Source organism: Salvelinus sp. IW2-2015, linkage group LG27, assembly GCF_002910315.2.
Source record: "Salvelinus sp. IW2-2015 linkage group LG27, ASM291031v2, whole genome shotgun sequence".
Taxonomy (NCBI): Eukaryota; Metazoa; Chordata; class Actinopteri; order Salmoniformes; family Salmonidae; genus Salvelinus; species Salvelinus sp. IW2-2015.
The window spans coordinates 34,787,322-34,799,689 of record NC_036867.1 but is presented as its reverse complement, the minus strand read 5'-3'; the positions used below and the strand labels follow the sequence as shown (position 1 = coordinate 34,799,689).

The 12,368-nt window shown below is 42.2% G+C and overlaps 1 protein-coding gene and 1 pseudogene across 1 annotated transcript; both read left to right on the top strand.

Annotated features, from left to right (window-relative positions):
- The window catches only part of LOC111953187 (four and a half LIM domains protein 2-like), a 15,361-nt pseudogene extending 8,789 nt beyond the window's left edge, over positions 1-6,572 (top strand).
- An 898-nt stretch (positions 6,573-7,470) lies between these two features.
- Positions 7,471-12,027, top strand: LOC111953551 (uncharacterized protein C7orf57 homolog). The gene is made up of 8 exons (XM_023972914.2): positions 7,471-7,562; positions 7,880-7,946; positions 8,410-8,595; positions 9,082-9,169; positions 9,473-9,596; positions 9,964-10,052; positions 10,265-10,389; positions 10,659-12,027. The coding sequence occupies exons 1-8, from the start codon at positions 7,500-7,502 to the stop codon at positions 10,712-10,714; spliced, it is 798 nt and encodes a 265-aa protein (XP_023828682.1). The 5' UTR covers positions 7,471-7,499; the 3' UTR covers positions 10,715-12,027.
- The last annotated feature ends 341 nt before the right edge of the window (positions 12,028-12,368 follow it).

The following is a 12,368-nucleotide window of genomic DNA, read 5'->3' as shown; positions in this document are numbered from 1 at the left end:
TGCACAAAGGCGGAGGTAGCGGTCCTGACTGTGGTTGTTGCCATCCACGGCCTCCTCCACGTCCTTCTGATGTACTGGCCTGTCTTTCCTGGTAGCGCCTCCATGCTCTGGACACTACGCGACCAGACACAGCAAACCTTCTTGCCACACAGCTCGCTTGATGTGCCATCCTGGATGACTGCACTACCTGAGCCACTTGTGGGTTGTAGACTCCGTCTCATGCTACCACTAGAGTGAAAGCACCGCAGCATTCAAAAGTGACCAAAACATCAGCCAGAAGCATAGGAACTGAGAAGTGGTCTGTGTTCACCACCTCAGAACCACTCCTTTATTGGGGGTTGTGCCCTGCTAATGCTATAATTTCCACCTTTTGTCTATTCCATTTGCACAACAGCTCAGTGAATTTAATTTTCAATCGTGTTAAAGAAAAAAGTATTTAATAAGAATGTTTCATTCATTCAGATCTAGGATGTGTTATTTTAGTGTTCCCTTTATTTTTTTGTTTTGAGCAGTGTAGTACACAATTTAAACACTTGCCCCCCAATCCCCCCTTCCATAATCCACGTGTAAATATTGGACTATAAATAGTGCCTTCCAGATTTGTACTTATATAATGTTTATTCTATTCTTCTGCCATTTACTTTATGTTCATATTCCTATATTTTATTATTTCTTGTCATTGTTGCATGAAGGAACCTGCAAGTAAGCATTTCGTTGGACAGTCAACACCACATGTATCACATACGACTAATAAAACGTGAAACTTGAAGCTTGTGGCTTCCTAGTTCGCATTCTTGCCTTGCGTTTTTTCAGCAATTTGTGTCACTTTACATGATCATTAGTGTCACAGATGAGATGACTGTCACTCCCCCTGGATTGGCCTGGAGGGGGGCTCATCTGTGCCGAATGTCCCTGTCCCCTGTAGCAGCTAGCCAGTCATCCGTCCTAGGCCTCTTTCAGTTTATCTAACACATAGCTGTGAATACCACCCCTGCTCCCATCTCAGTCATTATTCAGTCATTCATCTAAATTGGTAGCTAATTAAGCACATGTTGTCACACATCCATTGTCACCACGCCTCCAGCAGATAGGAGTTGAGTTGAGGTCACTGCCATGGCAGATCACTACAACACAGTGTGTGGTAATCTTAACAGACTGGTGGGCCTTAGATTCAGTCAAAACGCCGATGTCCATTATCCCAGAAAAGGAGGCAACGAGGTGAATGGAGACATACCTGACCCTGACTCTCTGTCCCRTCCTCCTTCTTCAGGACCTGTCCTACAAGGACCGCCACTGGCATGACGACTGCTTCCACTGCTTCAAGTGTAGCTGCTCCCTGGTGGACAAGCCCTTCTCCACCAAGGACGACCAGCTGCTCTGCACCGAGTGCTACTCCAACGAGTACTCCTCCAAGTGCCAYGAGTGCAAGAAGACCATCATGCCAGGTAAGGAAATGTCTGGCCGGACAGAGAGGGGGGGGGTCAGTTTATGGTCTTTCAGTTGGATTTGGCCAGTACACAATCTACTGGTACTGGTAAGGAAACTACTGAAGGGGAAAGAGTTGACAGATTTGACAGACATCTAACAGAGTTGAGGTTTGAGTGGGATTTGGCTACTAGCAAGTCTATTTGGTGCAATCATGGATGCCAAGTTTCCACCTACTAGGACCTGTGTTAGGAGTTTATGTAATGAATGATGTCRTTGCAGCAGTCAAGCGGGACAGTGGATGGATGGTCTGTCATAGTTTGGTGGAGCCAGCTCAAGTACCACTACTGGTATCATTATTCAATGTGTCACACTGGAAGATCAGTCTGTGTGTAACCTGATTTTCCTGTTTCTCTGATCTCAATTATATTATTATATCTACAGTTGAAGTCGGAAGTTTACATACACTTTGGTTGGAGTCATTAAAACTYGTTTTTCAACCACTCCACATATTTCTTGTTAACAAACTATAGTTTTGGCAAGTCGGTCAGGACATCTACTTTGTGCATGATACAAATATTTTTTCCAACAATTGTTTATAGACAGATTATTTCACTTATAATTCACTGTATCACAAATTCCCCAGTCGGTCGGAAGTTTACATACACTAAGTTGACTGTGCTTTAACAAGCTTGGAAAATTCCCGAAAATTATGTCATGGCTTTAGAAGCTTCCGATAGGCTAATTGACAATTTGAGTCAATTGGAGGTGTACCTGTGGATGTATTTCAAGGCTACCTTCAAACTCAGTGCCTCTTTGCTTGACATCATGGGAAAATCAAAGAAATCAGCAAAGACCTAAAAACATTTTTTGTAGCACTCCACAAAGTCTGGTTCATCCTTGGGAGCAATTTCCAAATGCCTGAAGGTACAATGTTCATCTGTACAAACAATAGTACGCAAGTATAAAACACCATGGACCACACAGCCGTTATAATACCGCTCAGGAAGGAGATGCGTTCTGTCTCCTAGAAATGAATGTACTTTATGTGAAAAGTGCAAATCAATCTCAGAACAACAGCAAAGGACCTTGTGAAGATGCTGGAGGAAAAAAACGAGTCCTATATCGACATAACCTGAAAGGCCGCTCAGCAAGGAAGAAGTCACTGCTCCAAAACCACCTAAAAAAGCCAGACTACTGTTTGCCACTGCACATGGGGACAAAGATCGTACTTTTTGGAGAAACGTCCTCTGGTCTGATGAAACAAAATAGAACTGTTTGGCCATAATGACCATTGTTATGTTGAGAGAAAAGGTGGAGCTTGCAATGCCGAAGAAACACCATCCCCAAACCGTGAAGCACGGGGGTAGCAGCATCATATTGTGGGGATGCTTTGCTGCAGGAGGGACTGGTACACTTCACAAAATAGATGGCATCATGAGGGAGGAAACTTATGTGGATATGTTGAAGCAACATCTCAAGACATCGTCAGGAAGTTAAAGCTTGGTCGCAAATGGGTCTTCCAAATGGACAATGACCCAAGCATACTTCGACATTTTGTGGCAAAATGGCTTAAGGACAACAAAGTCAAGGTATTGGAGTGGCCATCACAAAGCCCTGACCTCAATCCTATAGAAAAAGCGCATGCGAGCAAAGAGGCCTACAAACCTGACTCATTACACCAGCTCTGTCAGGAGGAATGGGCCAAGCTCACCCAACTTATTGCGGGAAGCTTGTGGAAGGCTACCCGAAATGTTTGACCCACGTTAAACAATTTGAAGGCAACGCTACCAAATTCTATTTGAGTGTATGTAACTTCTGACCCACTGGGAATGTGATGAAAGAAATAAAAGCTGAAATAAATTATTCTCTCTACCTATTATTCTGACATTTCACATTCTTAAAATAAGTGGGTGATCCTAACTGACCTAAGACAGGGAATTATTACTTGGATTAAATGTCAGGAATATGTGAAAAATTGAGTTTAAATGTATTTGGCTAAGGTGTATGCAAACTTCCGACTTCAACTGTATCTATCTCTCTATCTCTCTGTCTCTCTTCTCTCTCTATCTATCTCTCGCCTCTGTGTGTCTCTCTCTCTCTCTCTCTCTCTCTCTCTCTCTCCTCTCTTCTCTCTCTCTCTCTCTCTCTCTCTCTCTCTCTCTCTCTCTCTCACCTACTCTCTCTTCTCTTCTCCTCTCTCTCTCTCTCTCTCTCTCTCTCTCTCTCTCTCTCTCTCTCTCTCTCTCTCTCTCTCTCTCTCTCCTCCTCTCTCTCTCTCTCTCTCTCTCTCTCTCTCTCTCTCCTCTCTCTCTCTCTCTCTTCTCTCTTCTCTCTCTCACTTCCCTCTCTCTCTCTCTCTCTCTCTCTCTCTCTCTCTCTCACACTTCTCTCTTTCACTCTCACTCCTCTTCTCTCCCCCTCTCCATCTCTCTGCTCTTCACCTCCCCGCTTCTCCCTTTCTCCTCTCCTTCTTTTTCCTCTTCGTTTACAGGCTCCAAGAAGATGGAGCATAAGGGCAACAGTCTGGCATGAGACCTGCTTCACTTCCCGCACTGCCAGCAGCCAATCGCACCAAGAACTTCATCCATAAGGACAACAGTAACTACTGCGTGCCCTGTTACGAGAAGCAGTTTGCCATGCAGTGTATCCAATGCAAGAAGGTAGTATATATATATACGTATATATATATATATATATATTTACATTTAACCTTTTTTTAACTAGGCAAGTCACTTAAGAACAAACTCTTATCTACAATGACGACCAACACCAGCCACACCCGGACGACTCTGGGCCAATTGTGCGCCGCCTATGGACTCCCAATCACAGCCGGTTTGTGACAGTCTGGATTTGAAGCAGGGTGTCTGTAGTGACGCCTCTAGCACTGAGACCATAGTGCCTTAGACTGCTGTGCACTCGGGAGCCCAAATATTAACCCACTGGAGTGGGCTTAAATGGAGTGTACTGCATCCGATTGTATGCTTTTGGAGAGTTCTGTGTTAAAATGGATTGCTCCTCTCCAGATTCACATTTATTACCATTCTTTGTCAGCATTTAAAACGGATTCCTTGTGCACACAAAACAAAGCTTGTGATGAATTGAAGTTCACCTCAATTCAGTTGAACCTGCATTATGCAGTACWTCTTTTTCCCATGGCCAAATACCTTCACAGGTATAGATGTTACCTAATTATTGATTGGTGGTTGAGCTTGTCACTTCCTGTTTCTGTCTCCTGTAGCCAATCACCACAGGCGGGGTGACCTATCGCGATCAGCCGTGGCATAAGGACTGCTTCCTGTGCACCGGTTGTAAGCAGCAGCTGTCTGGCCAGCGGTTCACCTCTCGGGACGACTTGGCCTACTGCCTGAACTGCTTCTGCAACCTGTATGCCAAGAAGTGTGCCACCTGCACCACCCCTATCAGTGGTACGTATGATCACTCACATTGGCTCATCCTCGCAGGGGTAAATCCTAACTTCCACTTATGTTGAACTTTCACTTAGTCTCCCATTGACATCCATGCATGACTAAGTGAATATTTGACTTAAGTGGATGTTACAATTGGCTCCAGAGTAAGTGAAAGTTCAACATAAGTGGAAGTTAGGATTTACCCCTCTATACTCTATAGTTAACTATACACTGAGTGGACAAAACTTTAGGAACACCTGTTCTTTCCATGACAGACTGACCAGGTGAATCCAGGTGAAGGCTATGATCCCTTATTGGTGTCACCTGTTAAATCCACAATCAGAAGGGGAGGAGACAAATTAAAGAAGGATTTTTAATCGTTGAGATATTGATTGTGTATGTGTGCCATTCAGAGGGTGAACGGGCAAGACTAAAGACTTAAGTGCCTTTTAACGGGGTATGGTAGTAGGTGCCAGTTGCACGGGTGTGAGTGTGTCATGAACTGCAACGCTGCTGRGGTTTTCACGCCCAACAGTTTCCTGTGTGTATCAAGAATGGTCCACCACCCAAAGGACATCCAGCCAACTTGACACAACTATGGGAAGCAKAGAGTCAACATAGGCCAACATCCACGTGGAATGCTTTCGACACCTTGTAGAGTCCATGCCCTGGCGGATTGAGGCTGTTCTGTGGGCAAAAGGGGGTGCAACTCAATATTAGAAAGGTTTTGTACACTCAGTGTATATTCATAAAGTGTCACTAGGACYAGGACTTTTTCCTTACCAYGTGACAAAACAAAACCYGCCTGAWATACTCTGGTTCCTTATCCTTTCASTCCATACTCTCCACTTCTATTCACTCCTATTCAAAACATTCCGTAGTTACGACCCCAACTCAARGTTCCTTWCTTACAGTGAGGTTACATATTAACTAGTCAGGTGATCTATTTATCTGTTGTTATAGAGACATGGCACTCAGCTCATGGGTTKTGAATTCCTTCCAGAAAAATGTACTTACTCACTATCTATTAGAGTATTATTACTTTAGTGATCCGGAGTAATTTATAAGGAAGTGCGCCGGACAGTGTTCCCACGCTCACATCTTTCTCCATCCCTCCCTCTCTATGCCTGTCTTGTCTTGCTTGTGCAGGTCTGGGTGGCAGCAAGTACATCTCSTTTGAAGAGCGCCAGTGGCACAACAAGTGCTTCAACTGCAAGAAGTGCTCCATCTCCCTGGTGGGAAGGGGCTTTCTGACGGCCCGCGATGAGATCATGTGTCCCGAGTGTGGAAAAAACGTCTAAAAGCTGTGTGCCAGGATGAAGCGTCAAAGCCAGAGATGGCAAAGATGCAAGAGAATATRGGCTTACTCCTACTAACATTTCATTTATTAGAATTATATATTTATTCAATAATATACATTTCAGACTAACCCAAAGGGCTTTCTGCATGCACCGGCCTCAGATTGATACAGTATGTTGTCTGATGAATTGAGCACAAATTGCATTAGATTCTTAGAAAGAGATATMATTTTGATGTATTTTAAACAAAATAACAACTTTGTCTGTGGTTTGTTACCATTGAAACGTTTAACTATTGTATTGTGTTGTATATGTTAGGATAATMATCCGTGACAAATAACTATAACAGGAGTTGTACTTTTCATTATAGCAGTGAAATCTAACGACAACATGACATGTACCTGCACTCTAAATGTGAAATAAAGTATTTAAAAGGCAATTCATTGATAGAATGATCTTTCTGACATTTGATTTTGTTCCAAATCTGTAAAGACAACAATAAAACCCATGGGCTCTGGTCAAAAGTAGTGCACTATATAGGGAATAGAGTGKCATTTGGGAAGCACACCTACAACCCCCATGAATGGCTTACCTCTGACTCCATCTAGCGGTACAAACACCTCTTGGGGGGAAATGGACTCTTGGAGTCTTRAACACTCAAAACCACATAAAGGAGGTATGGGATGTGAACATTAGTGCCTAAGGGTCTGGGCCTGGATCTGTCCTGGTCTCGGCTGCAGGTTAGCGTTTTTCTTCATGAATCTTGTTCTGGAGGCAGCTCTACAGAGTGGTCACTAGCTGGCACAGCCACAAAGTAACAGCCACAAAGTAATTAACCCCTAATGTCTAACCCTAACCTTAAATTACGACCAAAAAGCAATTTGTTTTTTACAATATAGTCAATTTTGACTTTGCAGCATATCTACGGGGAAATCACACATTTCTGCCTCCAGTACGTCAATCTCTCAAATGTCTTGGTCTGGGTCTGGACGATGTGATTTCTGGTGGGGTTGTAGGATGAGCTGTCCATGGTGCTGAACAGGTTCAGGGTGATGCTGTGGCTTGTTCGGGGTTGCTGTCCATGGTCCTGTACAGATGTATGGCGCTGGTTTTGAGTGAAGAAAATTGCAATGTTCTGTAATAAATGAAAATTCTAATAATTTACAGGATTACAAATCCAAAAGGCACGAACGTCTCCTAATTGAAGTCAATCTATTTATACATTTTGGTTTATTGTAACTGTAATATAAATAATTGTATGTAAATGTGTAATRTATGTTGGTAGGATATTTCTGTTTTGGGTGTTTTCTTTATAAATAATAAATACAACCACATGACCGGATGTACATGGAATGTGCAGCAGGAAATGCTAACYGCATTAGCTAACCATCCATATCCAGGTCTCCACTCTCACCGGCACACGAATTGTGTAAGATAGCTTTTCTAAACCTAMAATTCCTCTCTGAACATTGCATTACTCTATGTGCGATTACCAACATGATATGATAACCTGTTAGCTAGTCGTGCACGTTTGATGGCTTTTGTGTAAAGCCAGCTAGCTAGCTGAAGAATGCTATCCCACTAACTAGCATTGAACAAAGGTTGTGTGTGCCTCTCCCCTCTGTGTCTGAAACGGGGATACCCGATTGTCGTGTGGTTTACATATTGCGAGAGCTGTTAGCATAGTTTATCTTGCATATTTAACTGACGTTGCAACTTTCTTGTCTTTTTATTATACCCCGTCAGCTAATTCTGGAATCATCATCAGCCAAAATGAGTGCTGCTCCCAACCACAGACGGACCAAGCCTGGTGGTAAGCTAGCTTGCTAACGTATTCTAGCCTCTGTCTGTAGTCAGTTAACTGGACATCTGAGCCAACTAATACAGTATCCTTGCATTTAAGCAAACTCTCCTGTGCCATAAAGGGCCAGACSTCTAAGCAGAGTATTCCTAAAAAGACCAGAGAGAGTGTGGATTTATCCCTCTGCTTCCACCAAATGTAGCGATTGAGGAATGGCTGAGGTGGTGCTTGAACCAGTTACCTTCTGGTTGCAGGGGAAAGTGCACTAGCTACCTCCCTTGCAGCGAATTTCGAGACCTTAGCAGAGGCTTTCATATGCTTACATACAGGGAGGCTACACTATATCACTCAATATAGCTTTTACATCTAGGCCATGAATTCTCTAGCCAGCCAGGGCAGTTGCATCATCTGCCTGTAAATGCAGGCTTAAGCGCTGGTGACAACGCCCATTCAAAACCTAATTATTTTATTACAGGCGTGAAGACAGGCTATCCAGGCCAAGCCCCCTCCAACGGTGTTACGGGACCCACTTCCCAGATCCCCGGGCTGTGCCAGGAAGCCACTGAGGGTGCTCCTGAGGCCAGGACCAGCGGAAGGCGTGTAGGAATATTCGACTCCGACTCCGACTATGTCAAACTTGCCAAAGGAGGGGGACAGAAGGGTAACAATGCTTTGTGACATAGCTTTGTGCTGCTTTACAGTAGATACATGCTTTACACTTTAGTACATGCTCATTACTATGGGCATTTTGGAGACAGATTAGTGTGTCTGTAATAATATTAGCTAGTTCAAATTATAGTGAATTGCTCTATATATCATGCTCAACTCATTTGGTATTTGGTATATTATTAGGATCCCCATTAGCTTTTGCCAAAGCTGCAGCTACTCTTCCTGGGGTCCACATAGAACATGAAACATGACATAATTCATGACATTAATAGACAAAAACAGCTCAAGGACAGAACTACATGCATAGCCTGCATATCAATACATACACCCAAAATATCTAGGTCAAATAGGGGAGAGGTGTTGAATTCCCACATTGAATTCCCAGAGGAAATGAAAAGACTGCTTTTGAAAAAAGAGATGAATTCATGTTTAGTCATGTTCCTACTTTTAAGTACCTTGTGTTATGTGTCCTCCACAGGTTTACTGTGGCATGAGGACAACAAGGAGGAGGCTAGGCCTAATAAATCCTACAACTCACCTGATTGGTTCTCAGCTGAATCTCAGCGGTAAGGACCCCGAACCMTGTTGGTTCATTGGCTCTGTTTGACGAAAATATTATTGGAATGTCTCATTTTMTAAASTGTGATCATGGAACAATATGTCAGGCCTAACAAAATGTTCTGCATCATGTCATGTCTGTATGTGTCTTGAAAACAGATGAACAGGTAATGTTTAGAATGGGAAGTAACATCTTGACTCTTGGTGGTAGGTGTACCTTTAGTTGTCCAAGCCAGGGTTCTCAAATGGATGCCTCTTGGCCAAAAGTAGTGGCCAATGTAGGGGTATTACAATGGTTTTGTGCTTTACAGCGGAAGTAAAGCAGCATCCCCTGATGATTGTCAAGGATACGGCAAAAGGCAACCTCTAGCTGCTCCCTTCGGTACTGATGATATTTCAGCCTGGGAAAGGGAGAGTGATAGCTATAAAGAGAAGGTGAATTCAATGGCCCCAACAAACCCCCTAATCACTGACACAGTTSTTATCATTTACCATCATCCCCTCCCTTTATTYTTCCCTCAGTTCATCTCTTGAGTTGACTCCATCGTTGCGTTCAGAAAGGGATTGGGTGGGGACTTCTGTTGAAATTCTCTGCCTTGTTTTTTACCAGTGTACTGTAATAACATTTCATTTGTTTGACTGCCATCCAGTTTGGTGTGGTCATCATATCTTCACCCATTTATTTACTCGGTCGTCCATTWCATTKTTAGAAGTGTTCCATGCGCGTGTATACTTCATACAAAGAGTATTCTTGCACTGGGCCTGACCGACTGGTTTGAACTGGTTGTATTCTTGTGTGCAGAACCCCACAGTCACTGATGCGTCCAGCCAAATGGAGAACATGTCTCTAAGCCAAGGTGGTTATATGGAGATCAACAAATACAAGAAGACGTGAGTGCCTGCCTCTGTATTCCACATCTACTATTCATTCTGTAATTCCATTTCACKTCACGCTTAATAATACCAACATGCTGAAATATGCGTGGATCAGTATGTGATATGTTTGCATAACCTTTATAACCGGTGTAGTATATCATTAGTGTAATGTTGGAAGTTATAAATTCAACATAACCACTAACACAATTTAATTTCCAACCTCTCAGTCAAAGTGATTTTACTATGGACAGGTCCATTGAGAAGAAAAYTGTTCCTGTGAGCATGTCCAAGCTGCTGAGCTTTGGCTACATAGAGGATGAGAAGAAGTCCACCAACGAGGATGACTGCTCAAGTACGACAAATTACTTTGCCTCATAGTCTTTGACAGACTTTTCCTCGACAWGTATTTTGGAGGAATTAGCAGCAGCACTATATGTTTATTCTGMTAAATCAAACAACCTTTAATCAAACAATTAAAGTGTTTATTTCATACCATATGGAAATTCTGGACTAATGCCAAACATGACTCATATGGGTTGGCTACGGGATTTAATGCATTTTGAATGTTTACCATTATTACATATGACCAACCGGTGTGTGTGTGTGTGTGTTGTCTTTCAGGTGTGACCTCTGAACAGACGAGCACCATCGCACCTGAGGATGAAGACCTGGAATAGGGAGGAGAACAGAAGAGGTCCATCTGGGGTAGAAAACAACAGTGGATACACACACCCACACATGCCATTCACTCTACTGTCTGTTCCCTCTCTCTCTCTATCTCTCTCTCTCTCTGAGTGACACACTTTCTCTCATTACTGTACATCCCGACTGTCATGTTTTGTAATTATGCAACGGTACCTTCTCTGTTCATTTATTTATTATTGTTGTCTTTTGTTTTTTACGCCGTGTAATGTTGTTCTCAGAACACCGACACAGCTTGTTGATGCTTGTCATGTTTATATTATCATCCTTGAATTGGAAGATGAATTGTGTGACTATGAAACAGTACTGTACACTGGAGTTTCTATTTGTGGTGTAAAAAAAGGGTTTCGGTGCTGTGAAGATTGTTTGTGAACAAGGCCTACTGTACGGACACACAAAGGAGACGTTTGTGGCTCACGCTTTTCAGCTCTCGTGTTGAATAGGATCGGAAACCGAGAGCGCTGCCAAAAAAACATGGAAACATGGGTGCTAAGTGATTCACTTGTCATGGGARGGCAGACATGGTTTGGAATGGAAGACAGAAATGCCAATGAATCTACTTTATTCTGAAGAGATGCCCTCCCAGCCAAGATCCCAGCCTATCTCATACCAGGATATGGTTCAGTGTTATGAAGTTATGGTGGCCATTGATTCCATAGATAGATAGAAACCTTTTGTGATGTTCAAACAACGGTGTCAATTCATTCTACATATTTAGGGAATAGTGGCAATTGTATCGTGCAATGATATTGTTTGCTCTGAAGTAAAAATGGTTTTGCTTTGACGTGAAGGTAGGGCTGGGCGATATGGCCAAAATTATATCACTATAGTTTACAACGGTATGGTGATATTTGAYGGTATTTTATGTTTCTGAATAATACAAGATCCAAATATGTTTTATTATTAGTGCATGAGACTAGAATGGCAACAAATGAGTTCTMAGTTATTTTAACAGGCTTTCTCCATSATGGTTTTATTCTCAASCCAACTAGGACAAAAGTGACAGTGAAGTAGTCCAATTTGTTGAACTGTTCAGTTATTTAGCACTTAATAAAAACTTTTTTTTTATAGATGACATGTTGATCCATACCGGTATTCACGCTATCGCCCAGCCCTACGTGAAGGTACATGTAGCTTGAAGACATTTTCCACTTAGCACAGTAAATATACACAGTAATAATCTTCCCTAGTTTTTCATTGGTGAAAAACACAGTCAATGTGTGATTCTCACATCTTTCTTAAAGTGATGAGTGAATATGTCATTAAAATAAATTAGCATGTGCATGTACCCCTCGTRCTCTTTCTTGATTAAGTGGTAATTAGCTACACTGTCAGAACAGTACTAGTGCTAATAATCATGCCTATTGACAAGTACAATATAAAACTATCACATAGCTTCGTACAGGTTATAGAACAGAAATAATATGCAATCAAATTMATTCTATTCATATGGCTCATTACATTACAACAATAAAATATGATAGCATATTCATTTCATTCCATATTTATTTGGAAAAAAACACCACTTTAAATGTCATATATCTGTTGATTAAACTATTATTTTGTAAGGTGAAAACAGTGTGTTGTATTCCTATGGCCCCAGCSAATTACCATATAAATACCTCCGTG